The 20,115-nt window shown below is 41.0% G+C and overlaps 2 protein-coding genes across 5 annotated transcripts; both read right to left on the reverse strand.

Moving 5' to 3' along the window:
- Positions 1 to 1,284: 1,284 nt before the first annotated feature.
- LOC136427546 (leucine-rich repeat protein lrrA-like) lies at positions 1,285 to 19,542 on the reverse strand. Of its 4 annotated transcripts, none has more exons than XM_066416500.1 (12): positions 19,336 to 19,540; positions 15,575 to 17,327; positions 14,999 to 15,111; positions 14,311 to 14,466; positions 13,647 to 13,711; positions 13,134 to 13,313; positions 11,566 to 11,863; positions 11,292 to 11,437; positions 11,121 to 11,170; positions 6,373 to 6,528; positions 5,596 to 5,681; positions 1,285 to 3,195 (listed from the first exon to the last, which is right to left on the reverse strand). In XM_066416500.1, the coding sequence occupies exons 2-12, from the start codon at positions 17,310 to 17,312 to the stop codon at positions 3,181 to 3,183; spliced, it is 3,003 nt and encodes a 1,000-aa protein (XP_066272597.1). In that variant the 5' UTR covers positions 17,313 to 17,327; positions 19,336 to 19,540; the 3' UTR covers positions 1,285 to 3,180. The 4 variants fall into 4 exon arrangements, with proteins under 4 accessions (XP_066272597.1, XP_066272596.1, XP_066272598.1 ...); XM_066416499.1 differs by having other exon boundaries at positions 15,575 to 17,393; XM_066416501.1 differs by having other exon boundaries at positions 14,338 to 14,466; positions 15,575 to 17,393; positions 19,336 to 19,537.
- LOC136427547 (zinc finger protein 862-like) lies at positions 6,853 to 9,020 on the reverse strand. The gene is made up of 2 exons (XM_066416503.1): positions 8,035 to 9,020; positions 6,853 to 7,758 (listed from the first exon to the last, which is right to left on the reverse strand). Exons 1-2 carry the CDS (start codon positions 8,986 to 8,988, stop codon positions 7,048 to 7,050), a joined length of 1,665 nt encoding a protein of 554 aa, XP_066272600.1. The 5' UTR covers positions 8,989 to 9,020; the 3' UTR covers positions 6,853 to 7,047.
- Positions 19,543 to 20,115: the final 573 nt, after the last annotated feature.

Below are 20,115 nucleotides of genomic sequence, written 5' to 3' on the forward strand. Positions count from 1 at the left end.
AGCCAGTCACTAGGTCGTCGGCGTTTGCGTTCTGGGCCAAACACCTTGCCACATGACAAAGATTTTGTTCATAGATAAGTTACAAAATAACAGTATTTTGCTGAGACAGTCACTTGCAATGACAAGTCTGTGCCTAAACTTGAAGACCTATTGTATCGAATTTCATCAGAGAACTTATTTGATTTTTTAGTATTCATACGTGGTCAAACGTTTGATTACAAAACGTTCAGATAGCTGAAGCTGATGGCACGTACAATGCTGCTATTCTCCTTTATAATTATCTGCTTGCTGTATTGGTGAGGGATGTGACGGGTGATCTTGTCCTTCAGGCACTGAAGTGGGGGAATGTTTTCAGTGAGGATTCTTCCCACGATGCTGACCACCCTGCTTCTTATTGAGTGGTACACCTATACAAATGGAAAATGTAAAATTTTATATGTAAGCTACATCAAAGCGGATACTGGAATACATGTATATAGATCATGATGATATGGGAACACTAATGTATTGAAAAGTAGACTTAACCCCGCATGTTGTTGACTCTGTATCTCAATAGCTGTGCGCAGATGCAGTCTGAATAGGATAAGGATTAGGTCCCACTCATTCACACAGCAGCTTCTTTTGTAAACTTCTGTAAACGTAACATGTCCGCACTATTTTTCATCTCTGGGATACATGAAATATAAGCCTGATATCAAATTCTATGCCGTAAAAACAATGAGTTTTTATACTGCAATGACGACCTCCGGATGCTTACAAGTTTTGCTTTTGGAGGAGTCTTTTTCCTTGAACATTTTTCGATACCATCTTCGCGGACTGTCTGGCTCTGAAGAGGCGTTCCGCTGAGGGCTCTGCCTTTTCGGAGTACTACTTTCGTTTCACAGTAACGGGGTAACCAAATGTGTCGACATCACACATTGTCATTGGACTTCTTCGCTTTCACGAGAACCAGGGTCGCCGTTTGAAGGCCTTGGAGTTCCGACCGGCCCCCAAATTCCACGACTGTGAAACACAACTAAACTGAGGACCACTAATCAGGCTAATATGGGGTCTTGTACAGCCATGAAATCTACGGTCTGTTCAATACTATGGAATACATATATAAGTCAAGGACCATGTCCCAGGCTAGTATTTGCTTGTCCTCAGCCATAGTTGTTGAATACATCTAATCAGAGTTACTCGAGTACTCAGGTTCATCCCATAAAGTATTAATGTTCTGTAACACCACACATACTATTATTTGTCATTCGAGCAGAACCAGTTTACAATGGAAACATTGAAGTGTTCAAAAGAAACCATGTAAATGATTTTTATTAGCCTACATAACATTGTTTAGTTGCTTGTTCAAGAATGAAAACATAGTTGGATTCAACAAATTCAGTCACATATAGTATCTTCTTTCAAATTGTAATGTTGAGCACAAGTGTAATAAGTAGTAATGTATCATTATCTCAGTGGTTATGATGTGGCGACATGTTGCTTCGGTCAACATCATCATGGGTCAACATGGCCTTAAACAGTATGACTTTGACCGGCCTTTTATCGGCCTGAATGCTTGTGAGTGACCCATAGCTCAACCTCATCTTGTAAGAGAGTGAATCATCCCTTATAAGTTGGGTTTACATGCTTTGTTGGTTCCGGCAGCTAAACATTGATTTTTTATGTGTTTAGACAAATAATGAGCAGCAGCAATGTGGTTGGATCTAAACAAAGTGTTTTCGTTGGAAAAACTATATTCTGTTCAGACTATCCCTTGGCTTTTGAAAGTAAGTAAGAGTTTGGACACTGTTTTCTTTCAATGCACACGTGTGTGATTGGTTGAACAGCTAGAATAAATGGTCAGATCACCAGTAAACATTTGGTTAACAAGTGTCATTATTTACGTAATCAGCTCAGACATCGAAGTAAGGCTCTATTTAAGTCACAAAATGCTAGACTAAGATATAGATAGATATATAATACAATTTGCACGAAATAAAGAACAATAATGAGTACATTGCTTTGAAAAGTAAGTGAGCCCCCTTATCTCTATTGGTAGTCCTTCGAGTCGAAGAAGACTGTCAGTGTGTAATTCATCAATAACTCTAGACTTCTTATTCTAGTTTGTAGGCTTGATTATATTCGACTAAACACCTCCAAGTCTAGGATTTAATCTCCTATTCCTCTCAATCTACTTGCTCGAAAGTCAACCTCGATATAATATAAAACATTTAAATCTTTACCTACGCCTATAATAAGATTAAGAGAAAGCGTGACCTTTACTTATCCAGACTATTAACAATATTTAGAAAAAGTAGATTGGAGCCCAGAGTCAAAATTTATATATATGCATGTACCTTTGGTCGTCACGCTACCATCAGTACCCCCAGCCGTACGCGGCATAGCAGAGAAAATGGCATGTTACAACTGGCCAAGCCATGTTATGAATTATCCAGTGGTTTGTTAGTACAAACTTTGCCCAGTAGCCGACAGAAGAATCGTAAAGTATTTGCTTATGTTTGATAGGGTAACAGAAAGTAAACTGAGAAATATAACATTTTGCAGAATTGATAACTTTTACCCTCTGCCTGCCTGTTGGAATGCAAAAGAAACTAGGGCTTCAATTTCTTTTTCAAGAGACACACACAATGCTTTGTCTAACCTTACTGTTATGATGCAAACGCGAAAAGCAAGTCTCGCGAATCGAAGGTAATTAAATATTTACATATTCATACCCACCGTTCCCAACTTAGCCTATCACCTTGCTTGGACATTACATTTTTCGAAAAATTAGAAACCGGTGCCACACATTAAAATCTAATGATTTTAACACCCTTATATCTGCCACCGCGGTGGATGTGAATTTACCTGAATTACAGAAACAACCCCCTGCAATTAGGAGCCGGTAGGCGGATAACCATTGGTGGCTCCTATGCTAATTTTTTCTTGATGTAGTGGTCTATGCAGCGATGACTGGGGCACTACTGCGAATTCTGGATGTGTAACAACACTTTAATTTCTGTATAGTCTATCAATCGGTAAGTCTTCTAAACTTTTCATTTCCCTACGAAAAGAAACTTCAGTTGTACAATCCTAATTTAATGTATACATACAAAGCTAATTTAATTGTGTTTTGCCTATTGTCTATTTCATAGAAAAGAGACAAGTGATACCAGTAATCGTCTCGTATCCGAAGTCGAATCAGTTCTCACCCGCCTGTGAACAAGAGCAACAAAATCTTTGTCAGAACAGTAATACGCACGTGCCAAAAAATTGACGTACAATCGATAAAACAATCAATAGTCTTTATTTAGGCAGGAAAACGCTCTGTATGCCTTAACCGTTCTTTCCAGAAGTGCAGTGTATTGGTTTCAATGATATTGTGTAATAGCATTTTTTATTACATGAACAACTTCGTAAATTTCTTAGTCGCTACTTAAATATTCCAGTTCCTTAAGTCTAGACTGCAGCAGGCTCACAGTTTGGTCATATTCACGAGTGTCATTACCTTCGCCGGGAATGTATGCATTCGCGGTAAGGTTAATGTTATCGGTTACGCCAGCTGTAAAGTGGGTCCGTATGTATGTCGAGATCATAAGTCGAGAGAACTTTGACGGATCTTGCTGATTTTTGGTAGGTAAGTGGCGGTTGTGGGAACGAAGGTCAAGTTCGAAAATGGTTAACCTTGCGTTTTCCTAAAGTGCTCCAGTGGACTTTAGGAAAACTTTAGGAAAGTGCTTTTTGTTAGTGTGTTTGTATGTAGACAACATAACTCGACGTATTGATGATGGATCTGCATGATTTTTGGTGGGCACGTAGAGATTGTGAAAACGAAGCTCAAGTTCAAAAATGGGTCACCTGGCATTTTCCTGCGGTACTGCAGTGGGCTGTTTATGTATGCGTGTTTGTTTGTTGACAGGATATCTCGAGAAGCTGTTGATGGTTGTGCATGATATTTAGTGAATAGGTAGATTTATTAAAGGGGAAGGTCAAGTTCGATGATGGGCCTCCTAGCGGGTACTTTGGGTACTGCACTGTAGCTTCAAAGTTTGAGGTCGAATTTTCTGCAAGTGCTACGATCATGATTTTTGTGTGGTAGATAGTCCATGCCACATGAAGTAAGTTGTGCACGTTTGGGCCCTCTAGCGGCTTGTTTGGAGCTGCAGCGGGTGTTTTTAATTTATTTGTTTTGACCTTTGGACATGAATAACTAGACTTATGGTCAACGGATTGTCTTGATTTATGGTATGTAGATAGCTCGATTAATGATTTTCATAATTGAATATTCATTATGCAAATCAGGAGCTTATTTGCATAATTAGCAAGGAAAGTTTATAAATCTGCTGCCTTTCAAAATAGGACTCTCAAACATGTGACATATATAGCTGAAAAAGAGAGAGGTATCGATAGATACCAATAATGCTAATAGCTACCAATGTTGCATGATTAATGAGAAAATACTAATTGAAAATACCACAATAGTAAATGATTGGAATTTCATTCTTGTATCATTAGGAAGCTAAGTAAAGGTGAACAATATCAGACAAAAATCATGCATGACAAGGCCTCATTAACATAATTTATAAGGAAATGTTTACAATTCCCTTTCAATTTGCTATTTTTAAGTCTATTTATTCAGGTTAAATTGCACTGACAGGTGACCTAGTTTACCGGAGCAGGCTCCCTGTGAGACGTCCCTGGAGGACACATGTGATACTTTACTTGCCTGGTGCGGGGCTCTGTTTTGGGGTCAGGGAGGTCACACGGGCTTACGATCTAACGCTCTCCCTGTTGGAAGGTATAGGTTTGATAAAAACTGATTGATATGTCGACTATAAAAAAATATGGGCATAATTGAAGCAAATACATTGCCAACAAATTGCCTTATTTTCTTTAGTAAAGATAAAAGTTTTGATACCAATTAAGCAAAAATATTCTTACAGTGATTATTCTTATAACTCTTGGGAGAACTCGTGTAGGTATAGGTATGGGTTTGTTTTAAACTTTGAAAGAGAATACTAGTAACTCAAGAAGGTGATGACGGATCGTCATGATTTGTAGGGATGTACATAGTTTGAGTGATGATTTACATGATCGTATAAGAATCATGCAAATCAGGATCTGTGATGTGAAAAAGTATACAAACCCTTGCATTCCATTGTAGTCAAACAGGTGACATGTAACCGAGAAAGAGAGGAATATTGATAGATATCAATTATGCAAACGAATACCTAATTTGCATAATTTATGACAAAATACTATAATTCCAGAGTGGTAAATGATGGGATTTCATTCTTGTGGCGTTTGGGAGATAATCAAATGTGGACGTTATCAGACATAAATCATGATGGCCTCATTTACATAATATATGAGGAAATGCTACAATGGCCCTCTTTTCTAAGATTTTATTTTAATGCTGTGTTTTGTGTAGAGAAAAGGATCACTTGAAATTCATGCAATCGAGGACCTTATTTACATACTGAGTGATAAGCATTCACTCGAAAAGGCTAACATCAGTCGGCGAAGGTATGAGGTCGTGGAACTCTAGTTTTCTCTATGAAACCATCTCTGTTGAAAAGAAATGGGAAGGCCAGCCTACGTTAACGTTGTTGTTACCTTCATCCCCTGCACGTCAATGATTGCCTGTAGAATATCCTCTTTACTGGATCTGCTGTTTACGGCATGGAGATCGCCTTCAAAATCTAGTAATCAACGGTACAGAATGTATATTAGTAGGTAATATATGGTTATGCATCTTTTAGTCCGTCAACAGATATATCTAAACCACTTACCACTGACCCGGTTACGTTCAAATGGAATCAAGGATAAGGAGGTACTTTTGTAAGTTTGAAATATTTTTGGCATCAGATTGTATATTTCATGATGTATCCATATACAACCGCATAGTAGCCAATAAGCATGTTCGTGTTTTAAACTGTGCAAGTGCAAGGTTAAAGGCGAAGACCCCGATATCATAAACGTTCTATCTTATTCATTTTACTCAGGAGCCTCCAACTTTGTAATATTACCCACAATGCACACACTGCGTAATGCGCAGTTTAAGGTATTAGCCAGTACGATAGCTGCCAGTTTTTTTTTTTTTTTTAATATCTTTGCAGCCCTCAAAGTGCTGATATTATTTTGGCGTATTCCCTTGGAAGAAAGTAATCGCTTTGAAAAGCGTTGCACATTAGCTGGTCTGCTTCGGTATTAGAGATTTGAATTGCAAATTTTGTTGTTGATGGCAGGGAATGAAAATATCTTGTTTGCTGGTGTATTACTGACGTGGATATCAAATTGTTCCTTACTTTCTACGACTCCCTTTTCCTTACACTATGAGACAGTGAGCGTGAGTAAAGTAGATATTACAAAATATTGATACAGGTTCTCTACCTTGGAATTTAGGCCTGACTTCTGGGTTCTGACTCCAGCATTTCTGCATCACGTGACTGACTTTGTCCACGTCAGGTAGGTCTGCAGGGACCAGGGTCATGTTAGGTCGCTGTCCTGACGTCACGGCCAGCCTAATTAAGGCGGTGTTCACAACATCTACCAATCAAAGAAAATATGTTTAATCATGGCATTTAAACGATTCTATCTAATATCATGTCAAATTATTTATTCTATCTACGCTATTTTTAGTCATAAATCCTATTTCTTCCCTTTTATATTGGTACAAGAATTAATATTCCACAGATCATTAAAATGAACCATTGCTTTCATATATAGGGCAGGCCTCGAAATTAACTTTTTTCCCTATTGTCCCTGAATTGTCCCGAAGATAACTTTCAATTGTCCCGAAGTGAGGATGGACTGTCCCAGCCTATTTTCCAACAAGTTGTATCACACATGAACGACAAAGCTGAGTAAGAGTTTAAGCACAACATGGAAGCTTTATTTTGTAACAAAAAACAACTGGTAGAGGCTACCAGAGAGATACATTAGTCAGATGCAGAGTCTTTGCAGAGTCTTCAGTGGTATACAGTTAAACATGTTTTAATGTATGAAAAGCCATGCTTCCTAAATTTGGTTGTCATGCCAAAAAGTTGTCTCAGTTCTATGTCACCGCTAGTCATTAAACTCTGGCCTCCTTGCCCTTAGTCCCCCTAACCACCACTTTGCCACAGCTGCCTCTGCATTGTACTCTGTTGGGTCTGGCCCGTGGACTGATATCTGGAGCAGGTAGTTAAGCATTTGGTTGCTTAGCGAGCTCCGCCAGTCAGATTTGATACGGTTGACAGAGGAAAAACCTCTTTCACAACATGCGCTATTCATTGGAAATACCATATATATTTCAACCAACACTTGCATATTTCGGAACTGATCTGGCCTACCAACTAAGCCATTTAGCAGTCTTTGCCATAATACGCTAGGTCTCAAGTGCATGTAGCGGCGAACAACCACGACTTTGAGTTCCAGCCACTCCTGTCTAGCATTATCTTGAGATTCAAAGTCATCACATTGCTGTAGAATGTGTTGGAATTGGTTCATGAAACAGTTGAGTGAATCAATGCCAAACTCAGCTAACTGGCGATGATCCATGTTATCAGGCCAGCTTGTGTGATCAAACAATGTCGTAGCTGCCTTGAATACTCCCCCCTCCAGATTTCCAAATCTTACAGTCAGGAAATCACAGAAGTCATCTATCATTCTGTCCTTCACTGTTGTCATCATCTCATTGTCTCTCTCAGCCCTTTTCAGCTCAACATCAAGGTAAGTCCTTGCCGGCCACGGATCAACATCATCCAGGAACTTCCTGAGCTTTGGACCTGGAGTCATCTGAAATAAACAGAAACATTACAAATTCAAGTCTATTCTCTGTCTCAAGTTTCTTATTTACAGTTTTCCAACATATTAAGAGAAAATACGAAAACAAATCAAAACTGCATTAAGTTATCACAAAGGATGAACTTAAATAAAGCCTGGAGAACATTGCTCTTTATCAAAGTTGAATCAGTGACTCATTTCTAATGCAGGCAAGGTTGAAGTACCCCTCCCCACCAAAATCAAGATTAACCAGCAACAAAATGTAGTAAATGAGTCACAGACACTGACCTGCATTTGAACCAAGCTAATCGCCACCTGCTGTAGACCATCTGTTACATCCTGCAAGGAGAGGCCATCCTTTTGGAATAGCAGGCTCACTTCCTTCAACTCCTGCAATACATCTAACATTACGTGTATGAACTCCACCATCTTGTACTGGGTGAGTGATTTGTGAAGCTTTTTGGCTCGCCCTCTCATCTTCACACTGGCTTCATTATTGTTTAAATCATTTGCAAGGTTTTCAAAGTGCACAACTATAGCCTTGTAATCAGTGACAAGGGCCTCAAGGGCCCTGGACATGTGAGGTAACCATCTACATCCACTGATGTTCCCTGGCTTGACTACCTTCACACTAAGAGCTTCCCCCAAATCGTGTAGCTCACGAGTGGCTTTCGCTGAGTAGGTGTAATGTTTATGAATAGACTTCAACATGTCTTTCAGCTCAGACAGGATTGGTAGATTTTTCACAGTATCTAGAGCAGCTAGTTCCAAACGGTGAGCCACACACCAGATAGACACAAGGCTTGGGCAGATTTCCTTTAGCTTCGCTGCCACACCATTCTGTGCGCCCTGCATGACGCTAGCTCCGTCCGATCCAAAACCTACAAGTCGGTGACTCAAGTCATCCCTCGTTACCGATACATCCTCCAATCCAGCTAATATAGCATCTAAAATCCCAGTACTGTGGGCATGCTGGAGAGCCACAATGTTAACCAGATGGTTGACAGGTAAGCCGTCTTCTATGTATGTTACATAGATAAGTTCCTGGTCTAATATTGATCTATCCATTGAAGAGTCAGACATAATTGAGAAGAATCTTGCTGACTGAAACGACTTTACAAGTTCTTCCTGCATGCACTGACCAATAGTTGCCACAAAGGTACGACATGCTTGATCATTCCGGTAGGTTAGACCTAGGTTCAAACCATTATGTACATGTAAGCTCACTAACTTCGGGAACATGGTGAAAGGGGCCTCCTCTTTACCAATGAAGTATGCTACACTGCACGAAATGGCCTCGTATCCCGGCGTATACGTACAGGGATTCCTCCGGAAATATTCCATATCCCGGTGCGGATTTAGCGTATCCGTTAGTTTTAACGGATACGCTAAATCCGCACCGGGAAATGGAATATTTCCGGAGGAATCCCTGTACGTATACGCCGGGATACGAGGCCATTTCGTGCAGTGCTATGTTGAACAGTTTTAACATCTTTTCTCTAGTGGCAACATCAATATTCTGGAAAGCACGGACCATTGGTGCCTGTTCAGGATTTTCTGCAGCTGCTATAGCAGCATCACAATCTTTATGAGCTTGGATCTTAACATGTTCTCTTAATGTCCTAATACGGATTTTATCCCCTGTAACGCCATAAAACATGGTGTTGTTGTCGGCTTTTTGAGGCACTGAACGGCAAGTTTTACAGTACATCAAGTGAGCGGCTGCATCATACTCTACAAAATCATATTGTTTTTTCCATTTCTCATGAAATGTCCTTTTCCTTTTTAGTTCATACTTTTGATTAGAACTAAGTTGTTCTGTGTCCTTGGTACTTTTTGAATCCGATGGTTCCTGAAAAATATAAAAAGATAAGAAAAAATCAGTCATCAATAACCATTTTCATACATGTCACAGAATTCATTGTTGACATGTCCTACAGACCACATGTAGTTACAAGCAGTAGGCTGTTCAATCACACTATAAAAAACTTTTTTTATTTACTGAACGGAATTCCGGGGAAAAACACGCACCGATAACTTGGTTCTCTTGGATGAAACAAATAGCGTAACAAAGCAAGAACGAAAAACTGGGGTAACACAATCCATAACAGTAAACACGTGCCGTACGAGCTCATGAATATTAATTAACTAAGCAAGTATGGGCAAGTATCGTGCATGATCTTGAATATTAATTAGAACGGTATCCCACAGAAATACCACTCGTGGCTAGCAGTACGGAAACAAACAAACAAACAAGAAACGCACCGATAACTTGGACCTCTTGGACCTGGGGGATTCAGGTGCGATTTCTGTGCCAGTCTTGACCTTGGGCGCAGCAACCTCCTTGGGCGCAGCAACGCCTCCCTCCGCCCTTCCTCCGGCGCCCCCTTCATCGGCTTCCGTGTTAACCTTGGGCACAGCAAACTCCTTGGGCGCAGCAACGCCTCCTTCCGTCCTTCCTCCAGCGCCCCCATCCGTGACTGGGGACGCTGGAGCGCCGGCCGCAGAAAAAAAACAGAGAATTTTTCTCTGTGCCATGAGGCATGGCCCACAACAAACTCTAGAATGTTCCACTAGTGATTTCGCGGGAAATTTGGCGAAGTTTGCCGAAACTCACGAGGTTGCTCGAACTACAACGTAATTTCCCGAGCTTTGCCGGTTAACCATATTTGGCATTGTCAGCTGATCTCCCGAGCATCAACGAGCTTACGATTCTTTACGAAGATCGTCCGGAAAGCGTGATTCGGGATGATTCGTGCTTGGGAGTTTTACCGAACATATTCCGGAAATACCCGAATATTAAACAGTTCCAATTTGCCATATTTGGTGGATGCCACGAAGCTGTGGTTGGTTGAACGTTGAATGGGCGGAGTCAATAATAATCATCGCGGCTCTGGAACCCGCGCGCGCTACGGAGATCAGAGGGGATGGGCGGAGTCTCGAATCAGCGCGTCTTTGAAACCCACGCGGCACGCGCGAAAACAAACAGATCAAATTCGGGGGGCTTTGGGGGGAGCGGAGAGCCGGCTCGCGCGCCTGCCAACCGCGGGAGCGGGAAGATCGGACTTTCGTTGATTATTTTCCTATTGTCCCGAAAGTGTCCCGACGAGATTTTTCAGTTGTCCCGGCCTAAATTTTTTGTGGCCCCGGGACATCGGGACATGGTTAATTTCGAGGCCTGTAGGGACTTCAGTTTTCAAGCTAGCTCGTAGTGTGGTGCATGGTAGGTAATATTCTTGCCAGGGGCCTTTAAGCTCGACACATATATTCCCCAAACTGCAACATACCAAACATGCGCACTTCCAACCGTGAAATAGCTTATTATCAAGTTTCAGCGAGAAAACAATATGCTGTGACAAAAAAAGTATACTCACTCTTATAAGGCCTTGTTCTTGTTACAATCTCCCATAGTAGCACTCCAAAACTGAAACCAACAAGAATCTCTCTAAGAAGACAAAGGAAGCAAACAACAACAACAACAAAAACAGCTTCTATATCTTTATATTGTTGTGGCACCAGTACGAAAAATAAATGAATAGAGCTACCTGTAGACATCAAACTTATCGGTTGGGGCGAGGTCCATGTCCAAGAAGTACTCCGGCGGCACATGCGTGATTGTGCCTCCTACCGGACTCGTTGCAGTGACAATCCCAGATGTGGTCCTCCATTTAGACAGGCCAAAGTCTGATATCTGAAAAGAGAATGTTGAATTTACTCCCAAACTACTATCAATTAGAGTAAGATTGTTTTAAAAGAATTGTTCATTCAAAGTCATAGAATCCTACGAGAACCTTTTCTTCTCGCGACAATAATTATCACCTTCACGTGGAAGTCCCCATCTAGTAGCACGTTCTCTGCCTTCAGATCACAGTGGAGAATCTGTGGGTTCTGGCAGTGCAGGAAAGTCATCCCCAGGGAGATCTCGTGCGCCATTCTCCACCTCAGGGCCCAGGGCACGTCCACTTCCCCCAGCAGCCCGGCCAGAGAGCCGTTCTCCATGTAGGGCATCACGATGGCGAAGTGTGGCTCCAGGCAAACCCCCAGGAGACTGATGACGTGCTCTGATTGGCTGGCCAGCTTCAGTTTTCTTGCTTCCGAATACAACACTGCCTGCTCACTTTTTTGTATAAAAGCACCCAAAAAAATCACTGTTTGTAGTGTAAATGCAGGTCATCTATGTTGATGTTAATTAACCCTATCCAGACTGGGCTTTTTTGGTATATCTGGGACTGGGGGGGGGGGGGGGGGGGGGGGGGCTGATTCGGCCCCCCCTCATAATTTCCGAACGGTATGATGTATCATCACCAAATTTGTACGGAGTGATATTGACGTCAAGTTTTATAATTCCTGTAATTTTGGTGACGTTATGACGTAATATGACGTAATTATGACGTCATCGATGTGATTTTATTGGCTAAATAGGGAATTCACGTAATATCTAAAGGAATTAAACAAAACGGTTTGTATTATTCATTTAAAGGTATGTAAAGACATACAACGTCAATGGTAGTTACGTTGACGTCAAAATGACGTCATAGAATGGTGTCATGTGTTGTTAGCGATCCCTTGGGATCCGCCATCTTGGATCGGCCATTTTGAAATTTTTAAAAATCCTTTTTTTCCACTTATGACCCCAAAGGACGCTGAAAATAGACTAAAAACGTTAATCTAAATGTTTCTGATAAAGAAAATGTCCGGTATTGACGATTTTAAGGGCGAAAAAGCCTGCTGATACCTGAAATAGTGATACAGTCCGCCATCTTGGATTTTGGCTGATTACGTCATCAAATTAGCATAAATTATGAATATTAAATCAGGAAAGTTACATCAAATTACATGTTATGTTATACATGAAGGAAAACTAGTGTAGTTGTGCAAGAAAACCCGAGAAATATCATTGTTTACAAAATATTAATGATTTTTGCATAAAATGCCAGTCAGAGACCCGTTGCCATGGCAACATAAAAAAATGATAAACTTTAACAATTATTATAAAATTGTTGCCAACAGAATTTTAGGAAAAGTCACCAAGTTTGGTTGTCCTAGCATACATCGTTCGGCAGTAATACGATGTCAAAGTTGGCGCGGGCACTTTTAGCCCCCCCCCCCCAGTCTGGATAGGGTTATTAAACGCCACCAAACTACCAATTTGCACATTGTAGTCTAATTCATACAATGTACTACCATTCGATACATCCATGTGTCTGCTTATTGTTTGTCAAGCTATCTATCGACGATATTTTCCCTGTCAAATATTGAATGTATCTTTCGTGATGTCTGATAAAGCTAGTGCAGACCAACACAAAATTGATATAATGTATAAGTTTATAAAAACATAACATTCAAGCTATCGCTACAAGTGAAAGTAAAACGCATCAGTATCTTACTTTCCGTCTATCTCTCCCGTTCGAAGACATTTGACAGCCAAGTCCTTTTTCCACTCAGGATGTCGGGCTTTCTTCACGTAGGCAAACCCCCCACGTCCGAGAAGTTCCGAGAATTCGAGTCGTTCGAAAACGATTTTAGGGAATTTGCTGTCAACCGTCACGCTGGGGTACTTTCTTCCACTGAGAAATACAATACAAGACGTTATTAGCACTACCCTTTAAAAAAGCAACTTTGACCATTTAAAGCTTTCTGGCATATATACACTACTAGTAGCCATGTTGTATGCATGTAGTTTATTGAGCAAATCAATAACAAATTGTGAAGATTCCAGGCCTCAAGCGATCCAGGAGTATCTTTTTACTATCAAAGTGTTAGAGATTTTTTTTTGCGGATCAAAAAAGTTCAAATGGTATGTCAGATTGTACGTCTTGGGTCCAAACGGACCCCTGATGAGTCAATTGTGGGTTAAACATGTCATTATGTATTTGTTGTGTATATAAAGCATTTTGTACCTCTTCTGCAGTTTTGTTTCTTCTAGTCCACCAACAGCACCAACTTCCAATCCATCCCCTGAGGTCTGATATTTAAAAGAAAAAAGATTGATAAATTACGGGATAGAGTTGGCGTATTCCACTAGCTACTTGGTAATTAAATTCATGGCCTTATTTACTTTATTGTCATTTCTATCAAAACGGTTGGTTATTTCAAAACCCTTACGAGTGTTCATTGATTTGATTTTTATTCGAATGTAGAAAAGTACAGCCGGGACTACCCAACTAGCCGAAGTTCAAATTTCAAATTTCAAAAAAACTTTCATAAAGTGCATCAAACACACACATAGTGGCGGACACAAAACACAAAGTAAAATAACACAGAAGAAACAAAATCAACAAAAACCATCACAAGACTGAAGCGCATATGGGAAAAAAATGCACGCTACTTAGCTTTATATAAATCGTTAACAATGCCAAGCCAAAACTTAGGTTCATATTACGTACTAGGTTCGAGTGTTCATTATGTTATTATATCAGTCAAGGTAATAACTGCTAATTGACAGTACACCATACCACCCTCCCCAAAAAAAGTAATCCGTATCCAAGACAGCCATACATGTCAAAACAACTGACCAGTTATCTTTTGTAGAGCAAAGTATAAATCAGATAGATATATATCCACCGTGGTTAACCCTGGAAGCATGCCCACGAGTTCATGAAAGCCCAGGTCTCTCAGGTGCTGCTCCAGGGCGGAAAATGTTGCCGTCTCACCTTCCTTCTCCCTCCACTTTACCAGGGTCTGGTACACCTGTTCAGGAACATCGTCTGGGGCCGAGGCCTGACAAAACAAGTTGCCATAAAATACCATACAAATGTATTGATTATTGAGTTCAAATTGTTTCGATATTATTACTGTATTAAGCCTATTGGAGGCGCCCTAGAGGCCGTCCCAGGAGCAGGTGGGAGGACCAAGTTTTCAATGTGCCGGACACTTTAGGAGTCAGCAGAACCGACTGGAGAGCTCTGGCCGAAAACAGAGCATCTTGGAGGGAGATGTCTGCAGCCGCCATGCGCCTTCCCTGATGCCTGCGGTTGATTGATTGATTGATTGATTGATTAAACCCATAAATGATGATATGCTCAATCATGATTAGTTCTAAAATGAATAAATAAAGAAATAGAAGTTTGAAAGCAAAGTGCTTTTTTATTTGTAAATAAGACTGTAATGCTGAATAAAGATGAATGTTATGACTTTGTTAAAGGCAACACAATTAATTTGGTGAAAAAGTATGACCATTATACCGGGTAAATCAACAAAACTTGGATTCCGGTTCAAGAAGCAAAGTTGCAAAAAATACATTTGATCTCACCTTGATGGCGTCCATCGCCATGTTGCTAAATCCTAGGCTCCTGGCTAGAGGCTTCCACTGGGTCTGTCCCACCTTTGCAGACAGAAGGTTGAAAGTCTGGAGAATTTCGTCATCTGAATGAGGGGGAAACGCGAGGTTATTCATTACTTGATAAACATAGATGTATAACACTTAAAACATAAAGATTTATTACGATTGAAAAGTTGGATTACACATCGTAATTACTTTTTTCGTTGTTATTTCAACGATCGAAAATTGTGAAAAAAATTATTCACGTTCAGATCCCAACTATTTGATAACGATACATGAAAAAGAAGGTACATTTTTAGGCATGCAAATTCCAGCTCAAAGTTTGGAAAGTGATGAAATATCAAAAACAATCACATTGACCTTTTATAGGTTCACGACTTTAGCTGCCCATGCGCGTGGTCAGAAACGTGAGGGTTTTTCTTTTACCTACTCAGATGTTTTTATTTTGCTAATGTCTTAGTGGCCTTCAACTTAACATATTACCCACAATTTATCTCATTGCGCCTGCGCAGATAAAACTGTTTGCCGACTTCTTGATTGTCTCACCTTTTTCCGCCTCCTGCTTCAGGAAAGCCATGATGGCGCCTGTCCCTTGTTCACAAACATCCAGCGGAGGGTATGTCAGGGGGTTTCCAGAAACATCCAAGTTCTCCAGCTTGTCTGCTTGGTGAAGGGCGGTTGGGAGCCTGGTGATGTTGTTATTACTTATTCTCAGCTTCTCCATTGCAGATAGTTCACACAAGACGTCTGGGAATTTCTCGAACTTGTTGTTCCAGAGTTGGACCTCGTGCAGGTTGTGCATTCGACCCATGGTGCTCGGCAGGGTTATGAGGTTGTTACTGGCTAATGACAAGAACCGCAGATGTTGTAAGTTTCCCATTTCATCTGGGACAATGTCAAACATGCAACCGTCAGCATACAGTTCCTCCATTGTCTTCAGTTGCAGCACCTGTCGTGGGAACTCTTCAAACCGACAGTTACCAACATCTAGTGTCTTCAGCTTCGCGAGTCTTGTGATATTATCGGGAAGACGTGAGATCGGGTTTCGATTACATGTCAACATCTCGAGTTTGGACAGAGAAAAAACCCCTGGTGGAACCTCTAACAGATGGTTACCATCAATGTGCAGCCTTCTCAATTGCTGCAACTTTTCAACACCGGGAGGGAATGTGGAAGATCTGTTGTTTTTAACATCGAGTACCTCGAGTTTGAAGAGAGAACAAATCCCAGGGAGAACCTCTGTCAGTTGGTTATCATAGATAAAGAGCTCTACCAATTTCTGCAACTTTGTCATACCAGGAGGCAATGAGGAAAGTTTGTTGTTACCAAGACCTAACAGCTCAAGGTTGGACAGACAACAAACCCCTGGTGGAACCTCTGTCAGCTGATTGCCATCAATGTGCAGCTTTCTCAAATTCTTCAACTTTTCCACACCAGGAGGTAGGGTGGAAAGGCTGTTGTTGCTTACATTCAACACCTCAAGGTTGGGCAAAGAACAAACCCCAGGGGGAATCTCTGTCAGCTGATTGTCATAGATGAACAGTTCTCTCATATTCTTCAACTTTTTCACACCTGGAGGTAAGGTGGACAGTTTGTTTTTAGCAACACCTAACAGCTCAAGGTTGGACAGGGAACAAACCCCATGTGGAAGCTCTGTCAACTGATTATCATCAATGAAAAGTTTTCTCAATTTTTGCAACTTTTCCACACCAGGAGGTAAGGTGGAAAGATTGTTGTTGTTAGCATTTAATAGCTCAAGGTTGGATAAAGAACATACCCCAGGTGGAATCTCTGTCAGCCGATTGTCATACATGTGTAGTTCTATCAATTTCTGCAGATTTTTCACACCTGGAGGTAAGGTGGACAGTTTGTTTTTAGCAACACCTAACAGCTCAAGGTTGGACAGGGAACAAACCCCCTGTGGAACCTCTGTCAACTGATTTTCGTCCATGAATAGTTTTTTCAATTTTTGCAACTTTTCTACACCAGGAGGTAAGGTGGAAAGTTTGTTGTTGTTAACATTTAACACGTTAAGGTGCTGCAAAGAACCGATCGTCTGTGGCAAACTCGTCAGCATGTTGCCGTAGGCGTCCAATTGCTGCAGTTTCTGGAGACGGGCGATTGCTTCTGGAATGCTAGTTAGTTTGTTGTTGGACACATTCAGATACAGTAGGTCAGTAAAATCGAACACCTCATCCGGGATGGACGTCAGACCCTTGTCACTGAGATCAAGAAAAAGCCGACCGTCTTTCCGAAGAGGCTGGATGTTTGGACCTGCCGCCATGTTGGAATCTTCTTTCTACATAACGTACAGGGAGAGTGACCATAAAGTCCCCAACCGTGCACTTGCCTGAAACGCAAGCACCTAAGAGACACAAACGCTATTTTTGTATTATAGTAGTACAGAATTTAGTTTACCTGTATCTCAATAAAACCACATGGCATACCTGTACAACCTTGGTTCTGTTCACCCTGTTTTGATTGGCTGGCCAGTTCTGTACACCAACTGCCAGTATGCGGGTTGTTTATCTTTACCCCTGGAGAAAAGGCATGGTTACGGTGCCTGACTCCAAGGTCGTCAACCCCAGCAGGAACCAAGGGTGCTTGAAATATGATCATATTCGTACTTTTCTAAACGCTTGGCCACATGTTCTATACTAAGCACGGACAGAAAATTAAATTAAGTATGAGGTTTGAGTACATGTGTTGGCGGATCGTTTCAGGTAAAGTGTTCCAGATAAGTACAATACGACTGAAATATGAAAAGGTAAATGTTTCAGTTTTACAAAGGCTAACAGTGAGTTTGAATTGATCTGTGGAGCGCAGAGATCTACTAGGTACATAAACTTTGACAGAACGGGCCATGTCAATGAGATAAAAACCACGAAAACATTTGAAAAGAATTAATATATCGAAAAGCTCTTGTCTATAACACAGTGTTAGAAGATTAGTGATGGCAAGTCTATCCCTGTATGACAGTTTATTGCTGTTACATATGTATTTGGTGGTACTCCCTCGACCTTACGCATTAACAATCTCGTGTGCGGGGACCACACCTGGGAGCAATAATCTAAATGAGGAATTACTAATGCACGATATAAATTGAGTTTGACTATGAAGGGAGCTATGTAACCAACAGATCTCTTTATCATGGCGAGCATTGAGTTGCACTTTGACACTTTCTTGAGTACATGAGTGTTCCAACTTAGGTTATGACAAACCTTAACACCTAGGTCTTCATATGTTACAGATCTGGTAAGTATGTATCTGTTGTATTCTTGTCCACCGAACACCCTTTCTGAAGCAACCAACTTGCCGTATTTTGGAAAACATTAATTGTTTTGTAACATGTGTTATATATGAGGTATACACTTGCTAATAAATAAATGAGGTATATATATTGGCTAATTTCACTTCATTTTTGCTAGACACGTGCAAAATGTTGTTTTTTAAAATGTCATGATCTTCTTGAATATGCTACGCACGGTTAGGCTCCCCAGAGACAACGTGGGAGCCCCCGGTAACCTGATACCATCCCTTACTTGCTTCTGGAAGCCGACCGCCGTATGGCCACGGAAAGAACGTTGTGATTGCCATCGTTTACTGTGAGAACCCTTGTTGCATTTCCTTCACAACCACACCCATAACTGAGTAAATACATACTTGACCTCACCTGCTCTGCATTCGTGTTCTTCCTCACTCCGTAAGAACGTTAACGGTTTAGAAGCAGGTAAATATTGAAAACTCCTTACGTTTACTATTATATGTAAAACACATCGTTAGAGTTAAGATATTTTATTTGTGTAAGTTGGGGGGGGGGGGGGCTTAATTGATAAGAAACCGACCATGTTGTGTATTCATCCAACTTTTAGATCAGTGAAGCAATTTAGCCTCCACCAAGGCCCTCTGGCGGGGGGTATGAATCGTAGAATTCGGCAGAAAAAGGAATAATTAGCCAGTAGAGTCAGTCCACAGTGAAGATCACATTTCGCTTGCAATTGAATCCCTGGCGTAGTTAGTCTGGTAGAGACTAGAAGCAATTAGTGAATAAAGAGATAAAGCCTTAGTTTGTGTATGTAATGAACTACCATGATAATTTTTGTACTTAAACGAGTTGAGAATGCAGTAAAGTGTTCCCCACAAGGTACACTATAGATACATCGTCGCCAACCTTAAGGTAGATAAGGCAGAAGAAGAGAATTGGTAGCTTATACATAGTTGCGTTGGTTCAAGCGATCAAAAAATTACATTTATACAACTTTAGTATAGAGGTGTTTACCTATATCTCATAAAGTTACAGGACTTACCTCTCAATTCTTGGTTGCACTCGCCCTGACTTAAGTAGGTAGCCGAATCTGAACACCAACTGCGTGTTGTTTATCTAAACCCCTGGAGAAAAGGCATGGTTACGGTGCCTGACTCCAAGGTCATGAACCTCAGCAGGAACAAAGGGTGTTTGAAATATGATGAAATTCGTGCTTTTCTTAACACTGGGCTACATTAACTTTACTTAGTACTGAAATCAATACAAAATTACTACATCTTAAATGATGCCGCTGGAACGATTTGAATGGAAAGACAGGATTAACGCTGTGTTGTTTTGATCGGAGTGTCATGGACGACGGGTATCTCTTTCACTCTTTGTGTTACCATTGCAAAGGGTCGGCTTTTGCATACCTGCAACACTGGGGCCCGAGGCACAATAGTGTCAAGTTACAGGCTGCTGGAGGATCCAGCATGCCAAGAAGTCAACACACCAACCTGGAAAGTCCATCTGCTTTATAGTTGTTGGTAGAAATTGTTCCGAAGCGAAGTTGAAACGATAATTTCCAACACAAACGTTGGACTTGACCTAATGTTCGATTTTCCAACACAAGCATTTTCTGAGGAATGAGCAATCCAGCACTATTGGGGACGTCACATTATGTAAATATCTTCGCCGAGAAGATCATGTTTTTAGTTACGCCAGCTGTAGGGTGGGTCCGTATGTACGTCAAGAGCACAACTCGAGAAATGGTTAACCTGGCGCGTTCCTACTGTTGTGCAGCGAGCTGTGTATGTTTCTGTGTTTGTATGTCGACAAGATA

Source organism: Branchiostoma lanceolatum, chromosome 2 (assembly GCF_035083965.1).
Source record: "Branchiostoma lanceolatum isolate klBraLanc5 chromosome 2, klBraLanc5.hap2, whole genome shotgun sequence".
Classification (NCBI taxonomy): domain Eukaryota; kingdom Metazoa; phylum Chordata; class Leptocardii; order Amphioxiformes; family Branchiostomatidae; genus Branchiostoma; species Branchiostoma lanceolatum.